Here is a 23,083-nt window from a genome sequence, read left to right as displayed (position 1 = left end):
AATGATGTATTCGAGGTTGTAGCTGTTGACATCAGAATATGCTGTACAACATGCCCATATCTCATTGGAGCAAACGTATCTTGGTGTGGTGTGGTGTGGTGTGGTGTGGTGTGGTGTGTGTGTGTGTGTGTGTGTGTGTGTGTGCGCGCGCGCACGCGCCCACTACATGAAAGATGTACAATGAAACCCTTTTTCATTTACAACTTCACCTTGCCAGATCAAGTACCAACATCCAAATTACCCCAAATTATATCAGAATCCACATACCATGCTGATCTACAGTGCAACTATGTCGTTGATTAAGCTCACTAACATTGTGGATGTAGAAAATATTATAAAGTATTTATACTGTGGTTTCCCAACAGAGATAAAATTATTAATTAGTCATAACTTACACAATTCGCTGTGCAACGAATAGCTTCTCCCTCTATTGTTTAAAGTATTCCTTTAATGCTTGCAATGCTTTGCCACGGTGAGAAATTTCATTCTTGACTGATTTGCTTAACTCGGCATACCTGAAATGCAAGAAACTTGAAAAAGCGCTTGAAGATAAATGTAGAATGTTGATTACGTTTTATCAAACCCATCGGGTTGAAAGATCGGATCCCAACCGAAGTTGGGAGGGCCGCGAGCTGGAACGATACGACCCTAGAACGACATGTACATACATAGACATGCAGCACAACAGAGTCATGACTTAAACGAGGAATACTTCATAAATATTATACGGTTATCACTGCAACCCTGCAGTCATTCTGTTATACTGTATGTATACATAAGCATTACATGTCGACCAATGTCACACAAAGGCATTGTAGACAGAATATACCAATGATGTATGTAGTGTACTGTTGCTACTCTCGGTCAAACTTGGTAGCAATGTGTGTGTGTGTGTGTGTGTGTGTGTGTGTGTGTGTGTGTGTGTGTTTGTTTGTGTGTGTACGTACGTGTGTGTGTGTATGTGCGTGTGTGTGTGTGCGTGTGTGTGTGTGTGTGTGTGTGTGTGTGTGTGTGTGTCAGTTTAGCAAAGGCAATTAAGTTCGAAATGAACATTGCCTATCAAGAATTAATTAAAATTAACAAATTTGCACAAATGCAGTTTAACATAAAATCGTTATTGTGATACTCACCGGTGTGATGCCTTTGAATAACACTATTTCATCACTCGGATTTCCTGTTGAGTATGCAAATGTGCAGACAGCGTTTGCAGTTTTGTCATCAAATCCAACTAGAAGTCTGTTGAGACCATCGTGGCCAAGTTTCTCCAGAAACCATTTACTGAAACAAAACAAAATAATAAAAAGGAAAAAATGGCAAATAAGCATGGCTGACATATATGGTCCTGGTAGACCTCCGAGAGCATTAAAACAGAGACACGTGTCTTCTGTAATCACAGGGCCACTCACCTGCACATAACATCAATGAGTTAAATAACAGTGTGGCTAGACGAGTAGCAAATACAACTAACAAAATACAGGGATCAGTTTAGATACGTAGATACAAACATGAAACGAGGATTGGGGCACTGATGACAAATAGAATGGATCATACAATTTATGTGTAAGGTTTACAACAATGGAATCTATTTACGTTGCTTAATATTCAAGAGACCGAAAGCACAATGGATGATCTGTATGCTAATGTAGCTTGTGTACATTATGAAGCATAGGGTACATCATTGCATATTGAAATGCTGTTTTCTTCTTCTCCAACGCCAGGCTCGGGTCACCTCGTAAGTACGAAATGCATTAATCCTGATAAAATGTGATACAGCAATACACCTTGCTGCTGCAAAGTAGTCCTTGTCTAACAGTTGCAAATATGATGTTTGGCATTCTACTTGTAGAAATATTTATTTGCTCCGTTTGTAATGAATGTTGAGAATGCCTCTGTTGTCACATCTGCTCACTTGTCTGCCCAGCCAGCCAGCCCCTTTGTCACCAAGTTACAGTACTCGCCACTAATCCATTTGTACATCACTTGTTCATCTATCTAATGTCTATTCGGTGCGCCCACCATCCTCTCATTCACTCGCTTACCTGAAACTATAGTACTGAAGAAAGACTAAACTGCTGAACCCTTGGCTGCTAGGCAACACAAAACGGCTACTTCACACACAAGAAACTGACACGCGCAAGTAAACTGCCAGGTGTACAGTGTCGGCTTGCTAACTAATACCACTGATGACAACGAGCGCATGCACAGCATTCCAATCGACCGGCTGGCCATCTACTGCCACACTACTGTAACCCTAGCACATTCGTGCCTTGGGTCAAGAAATCTTTCTATAAAAGTATAGCTAGAAATGTAACTCGACAGTCATAAGAGAAAGAATAGCAGAGTCTGAGCACCTGCTCTCATTCACTTGTTATTCAGTCTTTAAAATGTAATTGCAGTTCCAATAGGTTACTATGTAAAAGTACAGTTCCTGTCATAATTATTGAGATGCCTCTGGTTTTGAACAGTCTTGCCAAAAGCTGCGTAAATTTAAAATATACCTACAAACTAACAAACGAAATAGCGAGAAACACATACTATGCATAGAAAAGCATCTATTCTGAGTCAGTATGCAGCTGAGTTAGATCGTTGTCATCAACTAGATGTATAAGATGGGAAAGGTGTCGGCACCACTGCCATGACAGCTGACAGAACACAATCTTCAGCGCACCTTCCAACTGTATTGTAACTCTAATTGTATTTGGGCTCTTGTAGACAGTAACCCAACATCTCTTGTTACAGAAAGCAAAACAAAACTAAATGTGTGGGAAGGCATTAGCGCCAGAGGCATAATCTATTTAGCGAGAACCTCAACTTGACTCTGTATCAATCCATCCTACATGAGAGTTTCTTTTTAGACATTGTTCTTGAATACCAGACAAATCTAGAAAATCATCTATCCTACTCTAAAAGCAAGAGAATGTTTTTCACAGACAGCTGCTAGAAAAAGTTGGCACCATGTGTCATTTGCTCCTGCTGAAAGAGTCTCAATAATTATGGCATGAAATGTACAAAATGCTACACAGATTTATTTCTTCTCAACCCACCCTCAACCCACCCTCAACCCACCCTCAACCCACCCTCAACCCACCCTCTAACCCACCCTCCACGCCCATCCTCTAACCCACCCTCCATGCCCACCCTCCATTCCCACCCTCTAGCCCACCGTCTAGCCCCCCTCTATCCCACCCTCCATCTAACCCACCCTCCATCTAACCCACCCTCCATCTAACCCACCCTCCATCTAACCCACCCTCCATCTAACCCACCCTCCATCTAACCCACCCTCCATCTAACCCTCCATACCCACTCTCTCACCACACTGACCACATACTCACCCTCCATACTCATATTCACCCTCCATACTCATATTCACCCTCCATACTCATATTCACCCTCTTACCAGGTACACCCCACTGACCACATACCCACCCTCCATACCACACGGACCACGTTTTCTCTACCAGGCTAATATTCACCTCTTTTGCAGCCAATTTGCATTTCTCTCTCGCAATATCATCTGGTTCTCCTTGAAATTCGGGCACTAAAAACAGCACATTCAGCTATAAGAAACAGATCACTTCTGCGTGCATTCTAACAATCTAGTTTCTTTGCTTCAACATCCACGCATTTATCTCCGACAAAAATTGTCCTCACCTACACAAGAAACGTTTAGTTAATTAAATTAACTAATTGACCGAAATTCATCGCTAGTTAGAAGAATGGTGGGATGAACTTTACCTCTTCCAATTTTCTAGCGTTTCCCGTCACAAACACGAGCTTCTTTTTCGTTTGTTTGACTGCACTCATTGCGTACCGGCAGCCGAACGACGTGCTTATACGGGACATCGTGATAGACTAGTTGATTTTGATTCGGATGCCTCCACAAACTGTCTCGGTGCGGGCCCGACAACGTGCAAACTGGGACGCTAGCACTTGTTTGAGCAGTCAGCTACGGAGTGTTTTGAGTGATGGATTTTGTTGTAGTGGTGTGTTGATTGCACGAGGCTTTCTTCTCTCTCCAGCCTTCCTTGTTGCACCGTTTTACTCATCAGCGGATGCTTTGAACAGAGAAGTAGAGGTGTCAGCACTGGTTGTCGGTCCACATCAAAAGAAGAATGGAGAGACATCGATTGAAGGAAAAGGAGAAAAGATGTTTCAATGGGTTGCATGCACTGTCGTTCGATTATTTAGAAATGAGGGTTTTTATCAGTTAATGCAAAAATATTTTCCTGAAAGTGAATTCAATCATTTTTCATCATATAAAATTGAGTCTGGAGTAGATGAGGAACTTCGAGACTTACAGTTGGGGTCAGGGATTAGTTTCTCGGATTTTCTTATCCTTCAACTAGAGCAATGGCCTTTTAGTGCATCGTTTGATCCCTTGATTTGTGCTGGATCTGTTTCTAAGGCCGACCGAGTGTACGTCTACGGCTGTCCTTTTGGGTGGACGTTACCCGAAGTCTTTCACGGCAGCGTGTCGTCTGGCATCGTGTCTAACATGCTTGGTCCGCGTCATGAAATGCTCATCACCGATGCTCGGTGTGTGGATGGAATAGAAGGAGGCGCAGTGACAGTTAGTGTTGACAACGAGGAATGTCTCGTCGGTGTTGTAGTCACTCGAATCATGGGCAAGTCTGATGCATGTGCGTCCAGTCTGGCTTTGGTTTGTTCGATTGACAGCATTAGAAAGTCATTGGATGCATCTGAACCTCAACTTGCTTCAATTTTGTTTGACAGTTTGAAAACACGTGCTGATGTTTTCCGAGCAAATAAGGCAGTGGACAGTGTGGTACGCATTATTGCTGGTTGTAATGCAGGGTCGGGTGTCATTATCGATTCTGACCTAAATCTTGTGTTGACCTGTGGTCATGTAGTCCAGTGTTCCACCACTTGTGTTCACGTGCAATTTCCTTGTGAACAAACTGATGGTGCACACTCGATTTGCTCTGCCGATGTCGTGTGGATTTCTGACGTGCCGGATATTGCTGTACTGAAATTAAACACCTCGGCTCGACTACGGTCTCTTACTCTGTATGCCGGTGATCCATATGCTCTCACACAGTCTAGCATTTATCTCATTGGTCACATAAAACTATCCCATCGTGACACTGGATTGACGATGACTCATGGCATTGTATCGAATGTTGTTTGTGATGGCACTCAACCTGTTATGCTACACACGTCAGCTGTAATTGATGAAGGGGCAAGCGGAGGAGCCGTAATCATAGGCAATACGAATGAGTTGGTGGGTATAGCAGCATGTAACGTGAGCGATGAAACTGGTCATATGAGATATCGTGATATCAGTCTTGCTATACCAGTGACTTGGATTCGGTCGGTCATACAAAAGATCAAGAGAAAAGGACAGCTTAGTGATGCCCGACAATATTTATTGAGCAGTGAAACTGCAAAGCTCCTTTGGCAATTGCAGAGCAAACGAGACCATCAGACTCTAAAGTCAAAGTTATGATTTCATAGTAAAACACTTTTCGTTTGCAGTAAAGGACTGAGATAACAACAAAGGTAAATTGTGTATGTTTTATTAATTTCACATAAAATGCTTGTTTATACTGACATTATCATTGTTTTGTTTGAACAGAGGCATGACAATACTATACATGTATGGACGACTTTGCTCAATGGCAGAGTTAAACTTGTAAGGAAGTTGGTATTCTAGTGTGATGACTCGTTGTCATTGATGACAACTATGATGCCTCCAGTCTCAACAACCCAGTGTAGCCAAAAGTCAGAGCGCCTGTTTGGCTGTACTGCATAGTTGCTCTGAGCTGCACCAGACTGTAAGGATATGAGTTGCTAATAAGTTATGGCACATTGTGCAATACTTGGTATTAGCCTTGCAGAAACTCGAACTGTCAGTACAGCCACAGAAAGGGCAGTAAATCAGTTCAGTCTAGACTGACTGGAAAGGACTAGGTTATGTGGTTAGTTTGGTCAACCCACATGGCAGCCTCCTCCAGATTAGTGAAGTCTGCTATGAATAGCAATTAATTTAACTTAATGAAGAGAGTCAAGGCTGAAGTATTGGATAATACAGAAAAAGCATCCAGGACTGATAGAATACCATAGATACACTTTGTGGGTATACGTAAGTATAATTGACCATCAGAGCAGGCAACAAAAGCATACAGAATGCATGCAACACCCACTAAACAGTAAGCTATTTAGTAAAGACATGGACAATGACATACACTACATGTATTGCACATTTACGTAGTCAACAGATAGACAATTGACTTGTTGGAATAAAATAAAAAACCTGGACCAATTAGTAACGAGTTTGGGTACACAACCACGTACCCACCTCAGATACATACATCTCAGATTTCCCTGGATTTACGCAAAGTTTCTGTGCCATCTATATTTGAACAGATGGCTGCATGTAAAACATGTGATCCTTTCGTTTTCCACAAATTATGTGTAATAAAGCGGTAGAGTGAGGTGTTAGTCAAGAGTAGGCGGTGTCTTCAACTGGTCACAGCCAGAATCTTAGTTCATATGCTAGCGTCTACAGTGCCATCGTTTATTTGCTTCCTCTATTGGTGTGACACATAGTTGACAATAATTGTTGCTAAGTTTTGGACTGTAGTATCATTATGGTTGTGCTCTTGATCATGACTGGTTTGACGCTGTCCGTCAGCATCTTCTTCATGTTTCACCGCTTATTCCTCACGGCGGTTAGTCAATTTACTCTTCTGCAGGATCATGCAGCTCTAGACACCCTAATTACAACTGTATACACACTGCAGCACTCATGCATATGCATAACTCATGACCGTTTCCAGAGCTGCTTGTACGTGTGTTCATCAGCGCTACTTTTCTTTTCTCTCAGGTTGAGAATTTTAATAGTAAGAGTCCTCGAAAGAACCGTTTCTTCCGCGCGGCTTGTGAATCTACTAGTGATCCCAAGTTCATGTGCACTCAACAATCGAAAGCTACGGGAGATGGAAACGCTGTGAAGTCGTCTGTCAATTTCGGAAATGATGACGTTTCGTGCACTAATGTCGGTTCGACACAGCAATCTGTGTGCGTCCGAGAGGTGCGTGAGTCACGACAGGATGTGACTCCCCCCAATCAGGGCTTGACAACAGAGAATAAGAGCACTACGTATGTGTCCTACTGTGTAGGATAATGTTTACGCGTACATAAACCGGTGTTCTCACTGTACAGGGACATCAATTTGTCGGCCGGATCTGCCAATCTAGATGTATCAAATTCGGACGTGGATAGTGGGACATCCGCAAGTGTTGGTTTGAAGCGGATGGCGGTACCGGTTGTGGGCACTGCATCTTCTCAGAGCCTTCATTTTGCGGTTATGAAGAATACTACCAAGAATAAGACACACAGAGGAGAAGACAGTGTGCACCAGTCCCAGTCTGATATCATGCCGACCAGACAAGAATTGGAGGAATTGGATGAGGAATTGGATGAAGAGGATGCTTCAGCCGAGATAATTGGGGACTCCGACTACATCGATCCAGCCAAATCAGCCCAGTCTCAACATTCACATGTATCATCTTACACTCAGACTGACAGCAACACAATGGCATCAGTTCAGCCTCAACTTTTACCTCAAAAGCGATTTCTGTACAATTTCACAAACCCTCGCTGTCCTGATTTTCGAATTGCAATGTCTGAAAAGTACTCTTTGATGCAACAGCAAGACAATCAGTCACAGTGTTGCAATGAATTGTCTCTTAGGTATCATGAAGAATCGCAGGTGATGTCACTGCTGAACTTACTTGATGTCACCTACTCTATAGTGAGAAGAGCCACTGGTGCAATGCAGTCTAGAGTACAGGGTCTGACCAAGTCATGAACAGCTAATTATTAATTAAATTAGAGTAGTTTGTGCATATTTTCTTCACAAGCAAACCACAAGGGCCTGAAACCTATGGGGCCCAATGCCTACACATCTGAGTGTAACTTTGTAATTCACGTGTACCATTGGATGATCTGTTAGAGTTGTAGTTGTTGTGCAAAAATCTTTGGAGTCTTTTATATTTTCAAGTTGGCCTCTCTACTGTATCAACAAAATTTAATTAGCACTGTACACTCTGTATATACAGCTACATGGCTTCTCTATGCAATTTATGTTTCTGATTTACACTTGATCATTTCCAAACCAGTTGCTACCAGTTGCATGACTGTCAGACTGATTAAAACACAATAAGCAGATTTAAGGTATTGGACTTTACGTCAAATTCGATTGCATCATAAGATAGATGCACTTTAGCACATGCAGAAAACGTAAATCTGAAGATAAAACAGCAGCTCCTTCAGGTTGTTAGGCAATCACACCAAATGCTTGTTATAGATGGATGCTGGAAAGATTCATTGTTCTAGTTAAGTTAATAACGTTACCTAGCCCATATTCAAATAGCCTTTACATAATAGATGCTAGATGCTACAAAGTGTGGCCAGAGATATTATGAAGCCACAAGTTCCAATAATACTCTGGAAAGGCCTACTGTCACACACAAATTAATAAAAAATTAAACACGCATTGTTACTCTGTCTGACCAACATGCGCAGTAGATATCAGTTAGTAAACAGTATTCAACTTACAAGATACTCAAGCATGTTAATTAAAGGTTCATAAGACTGTCAACAAGGTTAGCGTTGCCTTCATTTTGTCCCATAGTGTCAAGAACTCGCTTCTCTTCATCCGTCAATTCAGTAGTGATTTTTGGTTTTTTGGGAACTTCATTGGCAGCCACGCCCAACAAGCTACTAATAAGATCGTCGTCATCTCCCCCACTTCCACCAGCCACCACTTGCATTTCTGCTTCAGTCAATTCGATACTTGGAGAAGGCTCTGACAACTTACTTTGTTTTTCTTTGAGTTGGTGTTTTCTTCCCGCCAGTTTGGGAGTGGTCACCTTTCTAATGGTTGGAAGAGGACTGTCTGGAATATCAAGTTGCATTTCATCTCCGATAGCCTTGGCAGCATCTCTTTTTTCAGCATCTCTCCGTTGGGCACTACTGCTCACAGAACCTAACTTAGGTTTCTCCACATCCTTCTTTGCTTGAATCTCAACCTTCTGACCTCTAGTGACCTCTTCAGACTGTTTGCCATCATGCACCTGCCTAGAAGAAGCAGTTGGCTTGTCAAATTTCTGACCCAAAGCATTGGTTTCTTTCTCATCTTGACGCAGAGTTGAATTCACTGTTTTCTTACATACAGAAGTACTGCGAGTTTGAGTACTTGAACTACCTTTGTGGGTCAATCGAGGACCCGTGTACGTTGAGGCAACAGGCACCTTCTTTAGTGGCAAATCAAATGCTCTCTTTATCCCTGAACTGCTTGCTTGACTTTCCCATAAACTCGTATTGAGCTTCCCAATTTTAAATGCAGGTCGAACCTCCTTTTCTGGCTCTTGCACATTCTGCGTTGTCCTTTGATTATTAGCCGATGTCACTTGTTGTGCAGTTTGCTGGACCACCTCCTTAGTGTCCTGATTTGTTTCTTCTTTAGGTTTTTCACTGTTACTACTCAAAGGCAAAACAGTTTGTGATGCCCCATTTTCCTGAGGTTGAATTGTTGTTATTGTCGCTGGTGCCGGTGGTTTTACTAATTTGTATGGAACTGTCTTCTTCCTGACAACAGTTGCTTCCACTTTGGGTGCACTAAATGCTTGAAAACGACTGAGCGATAATTTCCCAACTTTAGTGTCACTTCTTGATGGCGGAGCAACGCCAATAAATGTCTTTGCTTTCACAGGTTTCTTTACAGCTTGCACATGATCTTCAACATGATCTTCAAAGCTAGCTGGTTGAATAGGAGGAGACCTAGCAGATACAGAAGCAGTGGCTTGTGAATCGGTTGACTGGCTTGTGTCTGGTAAGCTGCCCACATGCTTACTGGTTGACACAGGACCACTTTCAGCAACATCCACCATCATGTCTTCCTGTTTATCAACTGGTCCTGTTGACTGATCTATAGTTTCTAATGAACCCGTTGCTGTAGTTGCAGTTGTTGTTGATGCTAAAAGAAGCTGATCTTCTGTTTGCTGCCTTTCACTTTCACCAGTATCAGACACTGAACTCATGTCTTGAGATTGAACAGTTTCCATTTTAACATGTTGGTTGTAATGTTTGTCAGATGTTAATGGTTCATCAGAAAAAGAACCAATTGGTTCTGACTCTTTAGACTGGGTAGACAAAAGGTGCAAAGATGGCACCTTGTCAGATTGCATTGCTCTATCATCTGTAGACATCACATCATCTTGAAACAATACATTTTGTTCACCACTAGATTTGCTGAGATGGCTGTCCTCCACTGCCTCAGTTGCTGCACTGGTGTCTTCAGGAACTTCATCCATGCTAACAACTGGTGCAGTGATAGCAACACTTTTAGTCACATTTTGGTCTGTGGTCTCATCCTTCTCAATGGTAACATCTGCTGTTTCATTTTGGACAGAAGTCATTCCTTTCTTAGCAAGCTCAGTTGGTGTGCTATGGTCAACGTCATTATTGACTTGATTGTCATCATGATTATCGTAATCGGTATCATCACTACCCATAGTTTCCAATTTCTGTGAAGTGGAAGAATAGCCAGATTGAAGATCAAGAATACTCTCCTTCAAGGAGGTGACATCTCTATTTGTGCCCTCTGATGACACATTGCTGTGAAGTTTTGGTGGAAGATCTGGAAGTGCAAACTGAATTTTAGGCGGTAGAGGAGGAAGCTCAGACTGAACCATTGATGAAGTGTCAGTCACAGAATATGGTGGTGGTTGAGGTAAAGATGGGATAGGTTTCTGCAGTAAAGGACTGTCCACAGAACCACGTCTATGACCATATTCTGCACTGAGACTCGCTTGTTGAGGTTGTGGAGTTTGAGAAGACTTCAGTGCAGTTGCAGCCACCAATCGTTGCAGGCGAACAGCATCCGGTGTTCCAGCCAAATCATCACACCAACGAACACGTCTCACTGGTGTCCTCCCTCGCTCATCAGTTGGAACTTGCAACAAAGCATCAGCAATGGCTTGATGGCACAACTCATACTGAGCCACAGATTGCACCATTCCAGCTCTCTGAGCTCTCATATCCCGCAATGTACTTGTCAGATCAATCTGTGGTTCTCCACTTTCGTAATTTTCCAGACACGTTGCGACAACACAATAAGTACCCGTCCTGTTTAAAATAAATGTGTCCATAAAAACTACAAAAGATCTAAACGCACAAGCACACATGCATGCGCATGCAAACAGTTACAATACCTACCTTCCAATTCCTGCACTACAATGAACTACAACTGGTGCTTCCTGATTATTTGAGTTGCTGCGGCATTCGCCTACAGCTTGAATAAGTTCCAAGAATGGAGCTGGACTCTCTGGTACCCCAAAATCTGGCCACGAAACGTAGTGAAAGTGTGTAATCGGTCGAACGTCATCACTTTTGTCACACGAGATCACAAAACGCGAAATGATGACGTCATTAGTATGATCTTGGTCTGTACAACTAATCGTAAATGAACTATGTTGGACACTGTCACCCAGATCGGGCCAGTATCTGCAGTAACAACAAGTAACTATTAGCAGTGTCCAATAACAAATTCAATCTTGAAATATTACTTTTCACATTTAGCCTTGCCAGCTTCAAAACAGTTGGCCAACATAACAATACACTGCACGTCGTGCTCCCACACCATTTGCCAAAAGTGAGCTGTTGTCTTAGGTAAAGGACCCTAAACATGAGCAAGAAATTGATTAAACCATTATATTCACATCCAATTCAACGTCAAATTTTTGGTTTACTTGTGCTGCAATAAAGTTGTGATTTCGAAGAGGAGAGCTAATGAAGTTGGCATTAATGTAGTCAGATCCTTCCATCTGTAACAAATAATTATACACATTACATACAATACACCGAAAACACAACAAACTAAGCATGAGTTTAATACATTAAATGCACTAAAAGTCATCAATAACAATATAAAAATTTATATAACTCGTTGAATATAAAAATATCAATACAAGTTATCTATTGGTTCTTACATCTTCATCGACGTCAGCAAGAACAACTCTCGATTGATCTTGTGGTTTGACGTTTCTGTATCGATTCTTGGAAGCATTTACTCGCAGGCTACACGGACATAAACAGATAAGCACCTATAAAGCAACCACAATCTAGGAACTCTAACTTGGCTTCAAAGTAGGTTCCTGGAGGTTTTTCTTGCTGCAAAGCTTCAAATTCTTTCCTTGCAGCACCACTTCTTAATCTTTCTTGTAACCTTGTGGCAATAGTTGATGCTCTTTCGTTTTGAAGGATAGTTGGAGCGGGAAGGGGTCGAGCGGTACTTTTCTCGGGCGGACTAACAACGAGCGGGGGAGGGCTAAAACGACGAGAATTAGCGTCAAACTAAGAAAAAGTAATAACGCACTTCAGTCGTCATGACAACCAGAAAATAACTATGTATAAATCTGACCGATGAAAGCTCCAATGTCGATTTAGGATCATCATATTGGAAGTCAGAGTTACTGAAAGCCATCACCTCTTCTCTACCGTCACTCTCATCTTCAGATGACATCAGAAGACTGCTGGCTCTCAGTTGGCTTTCTCTCTTCTTTGACTCTCTCCTGTTATATTTCTGTTGTTTCTGGACTCTTGCCTTTGCTTGTTTGATCTCTTCTTTCTTTCGAGCTTCTAGAGTTTTCTTACGCTCTCTTTCTTCTCTCACCATCTTTTCTCTGCGTATTGATTCCTTTCTCTTCAACATCACCGTCTCCTTGTCGTTCTCTTGGGCACTCTCTGATGCGCACAATAAACTCTGTAATACAGTCAATTAGTCATACACAATTAATACAAAACACACTTGATACCCGTGTAAGAGAGTCTTGAAAGTCTAACGGTGTTTCAAACGTCCAATTGCTTAGATCCAGCACACAGTCCTCATGCCCCTGGTCAGCTACTGGCGTTGTTGCTTCGCTTCCGTCAGAATCAGGATAGTCTAAACCTTCAAATGGGGACACTTCCTACGTGTCACACACCAGCGGTGAGAAACATCCTTGGAGATTAGGTAGGTGTTTGTGACTCACAATAAGAGCTTCTTCCCGACACCAGAACTTGGTCGCGTCATTGGAAGAGAACTTCCTTTCAAACCGTCGTTCTTTCTCTATCTTGGGATTTCTCAAACAACTTAATGCTGTAGACGGCAACAGCTCCTACACAAACAAAACGTACAAACGGACCTCATGAGTTGTCGTCACGCAAACAGACATACCACAGCATCCGTCTCTTCTCCGAAATCACCCTTAACAATTCCGCTCTGTTTCCTAACACGTGCTCGCGCAATAAGAATAATAATGAGTATGATGATTAAAATGGCGCAACCAACTGCGACAATAACGATAATCCATAAAGTTTCCAAGACAGGACTTTCCAACGGAGCAACCTCTGCAACAGACATAAACAACAACAGCCACCATTAAATTTGGCTATTTTGTTACGTTAAGTCCAGTTTTATGTTTTTGTTACCTATGGTACGTAGATGTGTGTCTGGACTCCTCGCTCCTCCGGCTGATGTGAATGCTTCAATGCTAAAAACGTAGTCGATATTGATGTCGTTTGTGAGAACAACTTGCCACAACGCGGTGCCGTTGTAAACTGTCTCATCATTGACATATAGCAGATAGTAGAGGATGATACCGTTAGGATTAAGAGGTACCGTCCAAGATACGTTAACTGCGGTGTCGTTAATTCGTTGATAAGTTGGAGGAGCAACGCCTTCAGGAACTGCAAAAAACCACGTATAAGATGTGCATGCAAAGACTATAACACCTAGTCGTCTACTATACAAACTATACAAACTTAGACTGACAGACAAAACGGACAAACACCAACGCGGTGTGAACACACACACACACACACACATACACACACACACACACACACACACACACGCACGCACACACACACACACACACACACACACGCACGCACGCGCGCGCGCACACACGCACACACACACACACACACACACACACACACACGCACGCACGCACGCAAGCATACGTTCACAACAGTTGATGTAAAGCCCAGACTGATAATATCTTACTATCTTGTGGCGTTGTGACCTGAACTTCATTTGACCTACTGGTGAGACCAACAATAGAAAAGGTGTAGTTCGAATAGGGTGATATGTTCTGTATAGTTATTTGTGTATCACTCGTTTGAAGTTGAAATGTTTCACACTGAGAGGTAGACAACGACCATAACGGACCAGAGAGCATTGGACATCGCACATAATACACAACAACGGCAGTCGGAATAAAGCCTTGTCTGACATTAGTGTAGCCCCAATGAAGAGAGACCGCTCTTGGCCCATTGACATCAACAGACAAAGAATTAGAATCAACAAGTGACACGTCACTGCATTGAGAAGATCTTATAGTATTGTTGAAAGTTTGCCACGGATTGTAATAGGAAGAAGAGATGATGCGCACCGGGTTACCCCGCACAACTACATCAGCATGCACAAGCTGAGTAAAGCGGAAAGGAGGAGAAGACAATCCCACCATGTGGACATACCGACCACTCGAAGTCCCATTAAACGCATCCAATGTCACTTGTATAACAGATATGCCAATGTCCGTTTGAGCAAAAGAAGTATTCATAACGGCCACAAACGATTCAAGAAAAGTGTCGTATTCACATCTAACTATGCCACCCTGTGGTGGAGAAGACGACACCAGTAATCCTCGTTCAACACCAGATCTATCAAATGCAGAATCAAACTCTGGTGATTCATGAATAATGTTAAGAAACACAGCCGTCCGCTCAACGTTCACAGGTGATTCCCCCTTGCTGCTAAGGGACACTGAAATTGTAAGAAGACATGACGAACTTAGATGTTGAACAGGAATGATGGATATGTTAGAAACAAAGTAGACGAGACCAAAGTTAACCCTGAGTAGAAATAAAGCATCATCTACATTGATCTCCCCATTACTGTCTCCATCCATCTCGGTTAGTTTAGAGTCGGTGATGGAGTTTTTCAGTTCTCGACCACGACTTGTTGTGAAGTCAAACAAACGCTCTGCTAAATAGATAAGTGTATATGTAACATCACGCACGTCAAACACGCAATTGCCGTCCGCATCTCCTCGATTTCGATCAGAGCAACTTGCATCTCTTCGCTCTCGATCTTCGTGTCGAAGACTGAGAGACACAACAGAACGTCTCCTGACACCCAGCACTTGTGCAGACACAGAACCAGCAATGAAAGGTCGCGGCATCTGAGGCATTCCAATAGTGGAGCCAACGAGATCCTTGGCAGCCAACACATTAACCTGGCCTTGCAGATGAAAAGTACCAGATGATAATGTATTAAATTGTATATCTGCCACATGAAGATAAGACCCAGTCAAATCATCGACACTGACTGCACCACCCAGTATGACAACACCAGGAGGATCATTGAGCGACGATTCAAACAGTCCTCCTCTCCAGTCTATACCTGAGGACACAGATACAGCAGAGAGTCTTGTCCAGTCGTAAGTTACTGTCAAATCGATTGATCCAAGATTGTTTGATCCCGTATTAACGTAGACTGGCACCACCAAAGATCGACCTACTGAGACTGGTGCAATAGGCAGTCCCACAGACTGTCCGAGATCTACATCTCCAACATCAGGATCCAAATTGCACGCCACTCTAATACCAGCGCTCTTATTACTGTTACGAGTTGACACAGTTATATCAACCAGCTCATTATTGTTGTCTTGTAAGATGCACACACCACTACTACTGTCAACCACAAGAGCAGAATGAGAACTCTCGAAGCTAAAGAGTCCAAGCAAGTCAGGTGTAGAACTCACGTAATCCGAAGGCAACTGCGTAGAGTCTGAAAGATGTAAAGACATTGTAACTTGTCGTCTGGCTTGTCCTTTGATCCCTCGAAACGTGTTGGAAGGAAATTGATCTACAACTAGATTTTCTATTGTCACTTGGCTAGCGGTCACTTCGAGTCTGATAGAGTCTCTCCAGTCATGGTTAGCAAACGAAATATCAAGAGACAATGAACCTACCAGAGACACTGTAGACACTTTGACTGTGTAACGACTGCTGACCGGATTTCTGCTTACAGAACTAATTCCTATCAATGATGAAGGAATCGTTCCATTGCCAACTGATACAGTAACTGTGTTGCTAGTCGAAACATCCACGTAGTTACTGTCACTCAGAGTCAGCACAACAGACAAAACAGCTTGCTGTCTTACTCCAGACGTACTTATCAAATTCAGACGAGTCACATTCATAGAATCAGATCCAGGATAGACAGGAAACGGGTGAGCTGTCACGACCAAACGACTGAACTTCACAATCTCAATCACAGCTGATGAGTTAACATTCACGTGACTAAACGACACCAAAATGATAGCTTGACCAGGTTTCGATGCACTCAATGTAGTCACTTGAATGCTCCCAGATGATCTATTCACAAGGAGAGTGTTGTTCGCAGCAACAGTGATGCGAGTTCTGGTGTCAGCACTCATATCTTGTAGCCGACCATCGGCGTAAATGAGATGGACAGTGACAGTGGCTGAAGTTGCCGTTCCTACCAATGCAGCCACGTCCTGAAGGGGTGCAATGGTGGACGGTGTGATGCTAACTTGTACGTCAATAGGCGATGGTAGAGTGACCGAGATGGGAATGAGTCTTGTAGCCAGTGTGGAGCCATTCGAGCATGCACCAGAATTCAAACTCACTTCGATAAGATCGCCAGCACCGGAGTTCTTTACAACAACATAGTTGTTGACTATTTGCAACACAGATGGGTCAAGAGATCGAACACTCAGACCATGCCTGACATCCACATCAATAATAGACCCATCAGAAAGTTGCACGTATGATACAACATTAGCCACAGTTCCTTCAAAATCCAATTTAGACTCGACTTTGATTGCAATTTCATACACAGACGGTCTGCGCGACACGACTGCAGGCAACATAAGAGATAACGATGTGACAAGAAAAGCCTCCAGACCGACCACAGTGACTGAACGATCAACAACAGTGACAGACAAAGATCCAAGTAGATGGTGTGTATTGGGATGAACGTAAGTAATGTTCACTTTTCCAGGACGAAGACCAGTCACTTTAGAAGCAGAAACGGTAGCAACCGTTGAGTCTGAGACGCTAAGATGAGACTGAGAATATGCCGTGATGTCAACTGAAGGAACTGTTTGTTGCCCGTCTGTCCAATCACAAGTAACAGTCAGTAAAACTTGTTGATAGTTCTGGTCACAATCTGGTGTTTGACTTCGCCAGTTATGTATAACATTAAGCTCAACATCATTGCTCATAATAACCACAGGAAACTCAGGAATCCAAACCGAGACGGGAAATGTAAAAACGAGGGAATTGAATTGCACGCTGATGTTAACGCTCTTGCCCGGCTGAGTGTGAAAATCTGATAAAACAACAAACTCACAGTTCGAACTGATGGAGAGAATTGATAAATCACTGAAGCTACAAGCAGCATTAGAAACTGTCAAACTTTGAGCCAAAGAGTTGTACTGGTATACAACAACACGTGACATAACTGGCTGTCCATCAAGTAGAGCTGTATTCAACAATTGAGCCACTTGAGTGTAAGCAAATAGACCTACAGCTTCATTCGATCCAACATATACTTGTCCTTGTTTACTGCTGCCATATCGATCATACACTAAAGAGCCAACGGGAGTCACTTGACCACCCGGTTGAATTTGTCCTTGTTTCACGTTGCTTAGTGAATTGATGGTGCAAGTAAAGACAATATCAGCCTTTAGAGTGGCTGTATTGAGCACTTGAATGTTAACCGTCAACAGCATTGTTTCATCTGTTTGTACGCTAGATGGTGCTTTGTCAACTCCTGCTAGCAGACCGATAACACCAAAATTCTGATCATCAGTGGAAGATGTCTGAGTGCTCCACACAGCAGAGTCAATCATAATGCCATCAATACGCAGACCAGAACCGGCCTGAAACTGCAGACTGTAACCAGCAATGGCATACGTAGCATGAGCATAGACAGTCGCCTTAAATGTGTTGCCACGATACAGAGTTCTCTGTGGGAGTATGACGATCACATTGTTGTTCACTCTTCTCACTGTCTTTGCCCCCAGCGTCACGTGGCCCACAACACTCTCTGACAAGTGACCTGGCAACGAGTATGTCACCGTCAGTAAATCAGATCCGCTGGCTGGAAACCAAGACAGAGGAGTAGGAAGGGATGCCGTACACAATCCTGACACAGCATTAGGACGGCAATTGGCGTTCTGCAACGCACCGTTTCTAGTGATTCGAACAGCTACTAAGTCTGTAGACGTTCGCACACTGTGAAAACGATCTCTCACTTGTAGAGCAACTCGAACGTCTCTGTCGTCTTCCCAAACCGTCATATGGTCGTTAAGTATGTAAGCACTCACACTAGATGCAGGCAAGGTTGCAACATCATAAACAGTAGAAGAAGTCGCGTTTCCATAGGCGGCATCAAATGCTCCTTGCTGGAGTGATAGAACAGTGAAATTAGTAGTGAAATTCAGAGGACCATGACTGAGAATCGGTGACAACAGAAGAGCTCCTCCCACAGATGTTAACAATGGTTGTTGATAGGCAAACACAAGTGGTCGCTTTGGAACTGTTAAACAATCCGATGTTGTTATTGTATTGTTAAATTTTAGCAAAGGATTATATCCATTGGTCGCAATGACGTCAACATATAACGTCATGACCGACAATGTCGCTCGAATTGGAGGATACAGAGCCACAGACGAGGCAACACTTTTTCGGATAAAAGCAGTGCGAGCCACACTGCTCATTCCCAGATCATTAAACGTCACTTGAAGAATAGACAGACCAATATTGGTCTTGTTGATCGAAGTGTTAAAGGATACTTGAAATCTCCCCAATCCAATGTAATGACACAATACAACACGACCGTTCAATTTGTCCTCTTGCGCAACACGCAATACATTTCCTACTCTCACAACTGATGAGTCAAACATTTTATTAAAGTCCGGGTCGTTGTCCTCAAAGATCAATGCGATGGATGTTTTGTTGCCTTCTGCTGACATTGTGTTGCGTGACTCCAAAGCAACAGTGATTGTCAACCAACAGTCATTGTGTCCCACTTCAGACACATTGATACTATTGACAAATCGTAAAAAGTTAAAGTTTAATCTCGCCAAATAGTAAGCATCTCTAGTGTCTATGACACCATTCTTGTCTGCATCCATGTTCTCAAGTTGATGACTGTTGATAGTGTTTTTGATCTCATGTCCAAAAGGGCCACTGAAAGCAACAGCCGTTTCTGACAGATAAGTCAAAATATAAGAAATATCTCGCATGTCAAATACACAAGTACCGTCTGTGTCTCCTGGCACATCACCAGAAGGACAGTCACCACATGGTGGAAATGAGCAATCTGATGATCGTTTGTACAATGTCTCTCGATGAAACGATCGCTCTCTGGTATCTGATCTCTTTGTTCTCAAGCCTACAATCTCCACCATCAAGTTTCCTCCTGCAACAAAGTCACGTGGCGTTGGTGGGCCAATAGATTGGCCATACAAACTTCTCTCAGCAAACGTCAGAAACTCAGCATACAATACAGAACGGCCAGTTGATATTGCCTTAAACTTGACATTCGCTATATGCAAGCTGCTCCCTTTTATCTTGTCGTTATCAACACTACCGCCAAATTGTATTTGACCCCGAGGGTCATTCGTTGACCAAACAAAAAAGGCGCTTGAAGGCCATGAACTTCCTGGAGTAACGTCAATAGCTTCAAGAATGGTGTAATCGTAGTACAGTCTGATGTCCAACGACCCGACAGACAAACTTCCTGAGTTGATTCTAAGAGGAATGATAAAGACAGTCGCAACAGCAAGTGAAGGAAAAGGTAGTCCATTGAGCGCACCAATATCTCCATCCCCTACAGATGGCATAAGATTGCAAGCAAACGACACGCTCGAACTCGCCGATGAGTTAGTGGCAGACACAACAATAGACTCAATGGCTATCGAATTATTTTTCAAAGTAGCAACGCCCGTCACTGGATTGACTGACACCGCATCCGGGTTACTGCTTGAAAATGTCACCAATCTCGGAAGAGCAGGACCACTGCTTGATGACACAAATTCGACATACTGACTGCCGTCGTCAAACGACAGAGAAAAATAGATGGGAACGGAATATTCATCCTTCACTCCAACCAGATGTGATCCATTCACTCGACCCACAGAGACATCAAAAATAGATGAGATATAAACAGCTTCTGACATTAAAGCAATCATTAGAGGCCGAGAAGAGTGAACTCCAAGAAACTGACCGTTCACAGATACGTTTCCTATCTCCCCAGCTCTGACTACAGACACCACATAGTAAAGACCAGATTCGTTAGACACAGACAGCAGAGAAGTGAGACTCTCACTGCTTGCAGACACATTCACTCGAAGAAAACCATGAGACGAAACATCAACAAACACTGAGTGAGTCAGTTCAAGTGATGCCGCAATGGCTACTCTTTGCATGAAACCACTCTCTCCTATTGGTCGCAGTGAAGTCACCAACCTGTTTGATGATCCCGGATACTCGGGATATGGTCTGCCATACATAACCAAACCCTTTGTTCCTATAACTGTAATAGAGATGTTGATGTTCACATCAACATGAGAAAAGCGCACATTTAATGTGGCGACACCAAAACGTCCAGCATCATTAGAAGAAACCATCCATTGCCCCGAAGTTGTCCTCGTCATGTTAACGAGGCCAGAATCAAGTGACACATCCTCCACAAGCGTTCTAGAATCAGTCGAAACGTCCAGAAATCCCTCCCTTGCATTGTTATAGATGAGCCTGATGGTCAGTCGAGTCGATGTTTGATATCCAAAATGCACTGCCAGATCACCAACAGTCGTCAACTCCCTCTCAAACTCAGACACTTCAGCTCCATCCGGCTGAGGGACATTAACAGACACATTAACTGTCTGATCAATGATACTAGCATTAGAACACTCAGAGAGCCTCCACTGCACTTGCAGTAGCCGACCATTTCCAGAGCCACGAGCGACTATGTTTTGTCCATCAACTGTAAGAATGCTGTCATCCAAGGAGGATACTAGTATGTCAACGGCGCCCACCGACGACGGCAGCGACATTCTACTGTTGTCTGACAAGACTGCAACAACGCTCACAAATGCCTGGTTGCCTTCAAATTCGAGCGTCCGCTCCACATCTATTGTCACTGTCTGAGACGTCAATCTATTGTAAGGTCCGTCAGCCAAACTCACTCTCAACTCGGACACGACGGATATGTCCAGACCTGCAAGGAATACGGGACTGTCTGAGACGATTACCGAGGTGTTGGCAACCACATCTCCTCTTGTGGAGAAAACCTCGACTGCAGCTGCACCGACAGATCTGCCTACCACGTGCACGCCGTCCACAAAAACGACACTAGAGTTGGATGAATTAAGAGTGGCGTGCGACGTGACGTCAAACAGATCAGTGAGAAGATTGCCAGCTTCAAATCTCGTCTGTACAAACGCTCTTGTCGATTGATGTCCCACGTGACAGCCATCCGTCGATGATTGAGTCCCTCGTAATTCGTTCAGAATTTTGTCTTCAAGAGTTAGTTGCAACGGTAGGATCGGATACCAGACCTGCATGGGTAAGGTTGTCGTTTGGTTGTCACACGTCACAGACAACAACACAGCAGACGAGCCCCTACTTTCCGATCCATTGACAAACACTTCACGACAGTCGACATCAGCCTGGATGACATCCACATCTTTACTTCGACAAACAGCAGCAGAGCACGAGTGCAAGCTAGAATTTGAATACACACTCAATACAGTGACTGCAGATGCAACCTTTCGACCACTAAGAACTGCAGTGTTGACTAGCTCTCCGGAAGTAGCGTACGCTAGGACGCCAACGGAAACATCCCCTGAGAAAAATACCACTCCAGACTTTACCCCTACACTTGTACGATCAACAGCAGTCGCCATAGTTGGAAACGATGCGTTGTGTGGATGAAACACATTACCGTGAATATCAGACAAGTGAAGCACATTGATGTCAATAAAATCAGAGACCCGATGAATCGAGCTGTTGACAGTAAACGATATCGTTGCTAACAGAATGCTCACATTGACACGGCCAGACGAGAGTGTCCGCACTCTTTGAGGTGCCACAAAGGCGGTCAAAACCAAACTGTAATGATTGGGTCTCATCTCTTTCAACACAAACCGATCACCTGTTTGAGCCTTGACGATTGCCAGTTTTGAACTCGAGCTTACTTGAATGACTAGTTGATACTGACCGACTTCGTAGTCTGTGTGTCCATACACAGGAACGTCAAATGTCTGTCCGTCATAGATTGGAGTGAATGGCAAAATGGCAACAACGTCCCCTCTCACACTGTATTGTGGTGCAGCATGAAGCAACAGAGAGCCAACTGTGGTATTTTGTGTGTGAACTGACGCAGTAGCGATAGCTGACACGTCACCCAAAGTAACATCAAACTGAAACCAGTCACTGGGTAAAGACAAGGTCACAATACAAGCTCCACTCATAGAGTTAGGTCGGCACGTGGAGTTGACGACTGCACGGTTGTCGAGAGTGACCAGTATTGAGACAAGCGAGGGTAGAACGCGAGTGTCGTGCGACTCGTCTCTCACTTGTACGGCTACCTTTACCACCGGATTATCATGCCAAACTTCATTGCTCAACAAAATCGCTCTCAAACTGTGAGCAACTTGTCTCTTCGTACTATACATAGCGGTGGCTGTCTTGCTGCCAACCTGGACATTAATGGTGCCACTTCCGGAAGGAAGGAAGAGCCCTAGGGTTTGCTGGTAGCGGTCTGAAGATAGTCTTGACGACTGACCCTGCAATAGACCATTACCACTGACACTATAATGAATAGGTACGGACGAGTTAAATGTGATCTCTTTTCTTTCAATGCTGATCCATAGTGAAATATTCGAATGTAAAGATGGAGTTCCTTCATCCCGAGCTTCGATGACTAACATGACGGCCGATACGGATGATGTATCCAACGGTAGAA

At 43.4% G+C, this 23,083-nt stretch overlaps 4 protein-coding genes across 4 annotated transcripts; 1 reads left to right on the top strand and 3 right to left on the bottom strand.

Moving 5' to 3' along the window:
- Nucleotides 1–184: 184 nt before the first annotated feature.
- Nucleotides 185–3,839, bottom strand: LOC134186600 (inosine triphosphate pyrophosphatase-like). The gene is made up of 7 exons (XM_062654598.1): nucleotides 3,739–3,839; nucleotides 3,597–3,654; nucleotides 3,477–3,541; nucleotides 1,333–1,406; nucleotides 1,131–1,278; nucleotides 572–648; nucleotides 185–515 (listed from the first exon to the last, which is right to left on the bottom strand). The coding sequence occupies exons 1-7, from the start codon at nucleotides 3,805–3,807 to the stop codon at nucleotides 428–430; spliced, it is 579 nt and encodes a 192-aa protein (XP_062510582.1). The 5' UTR covers nucleotides 3,808–3,839; the 3' UTR covers nucleotides 185–427.
- Nucleotides 3,840–3,874: 35 nt separating this feature from the next.
- Nucleotides 3,875–8,132, top strand: LOC134187229 (peroxisomal leader peptide-processing protease-like). The gene is made up of 3 exons (XM_062655346.1): nucleotides 3,875–6,695; nucleotides 6,851–7,125; nucleotides 7,189–8,132. Exon 1 carries the CDS (start codon nucleotides 3,875–3,877, stop codon nucleotides 5,468–5,470), a length of 1,596 nt encoding a protein of 531 aa, XP_062511330.1. The 3' UTR covers nucleotides 5,471–6,695; nucleotides 6,851–7,125; nucleotides 7,189–8,132.
- A 193-nt stretch (nucleotides 8,133–8,325) lies between these two features.
- LOC134186595 (uncharacterized) lies at nucleotides 8,326–18,325 on the bottom strand. Its single transcript, XM_062654590.1, has 12 exons — nucleotides 14,081–18,325; nucleotides 13,501–13,758; nucleotides 13,247–13,419; nucleotides 13,062–13,187; nucleotides 12,846–12,998; nucleotides 12,452–12,793; nucleotides 12,167–12,384; nucleotides 12,021–12,108; nucleotides 11,781–11,855; nucleotides 11,598–11,710; nucleotides 11,248–11,535; nucleotides 8,326–11,157 (listed from the first exon to the last, which is right to left on the bottom strand). Exons 1-12 carry the CDS (start codon nucleotides 17,958–17,960, stop codon nucleotides 8,607–8,609), a joined length of 8,265 nt encoding a protein of 2,754 aa, XP_062510574.1. The 5' UTR covers nucleotides 17,961–18,325; the 3' UTR covers nucleotides 8,326–8,606.
- LOC134187228 (uncharacterized) lies at nucleotides 17,968–22,040 on the bottom strand. Its single transcript, XM_062655345.1, has 2 exons — nucleotides 18,048–22,040; nucleotides 17,968–18,003 (listed from the first exon to the last, which is right to left on the bottom strand). Exons 1-2 carry the CDS (start codon nucleotides 22,020–22,022, stop codon nucleotides 17,968–17,970), a joined length of 4,011 nt encoding a protein of 1,336 aa, XP_062511329.1. The 5' UTR covers nucleotides 22,023–22,040.
- Between the last annotated feature and the right edge of the window lie 1,043 nt (nucleotides 22,041–23,083).

This window comes from Corticium candelabrum, chromosome 11, assembly GCF_963422355.1.
Source record: "Corticium candelabrum chromosome 11, ooCorCand1.1, whole genome shotgun sequence".
In the NCBI taxonomy this organism is placed as follows: Eukaryota; Metazoa; Porifera; class Homoscleromorpha; order Homosclerophorida; family Plakinidae; genus Corticium; species Corticium candelabrum.
The sequence above is the reverse complement of the archived record's forward strand: the minus strand, read 5'-3'. Positions and strand labels throughout refer to the sequence as shown.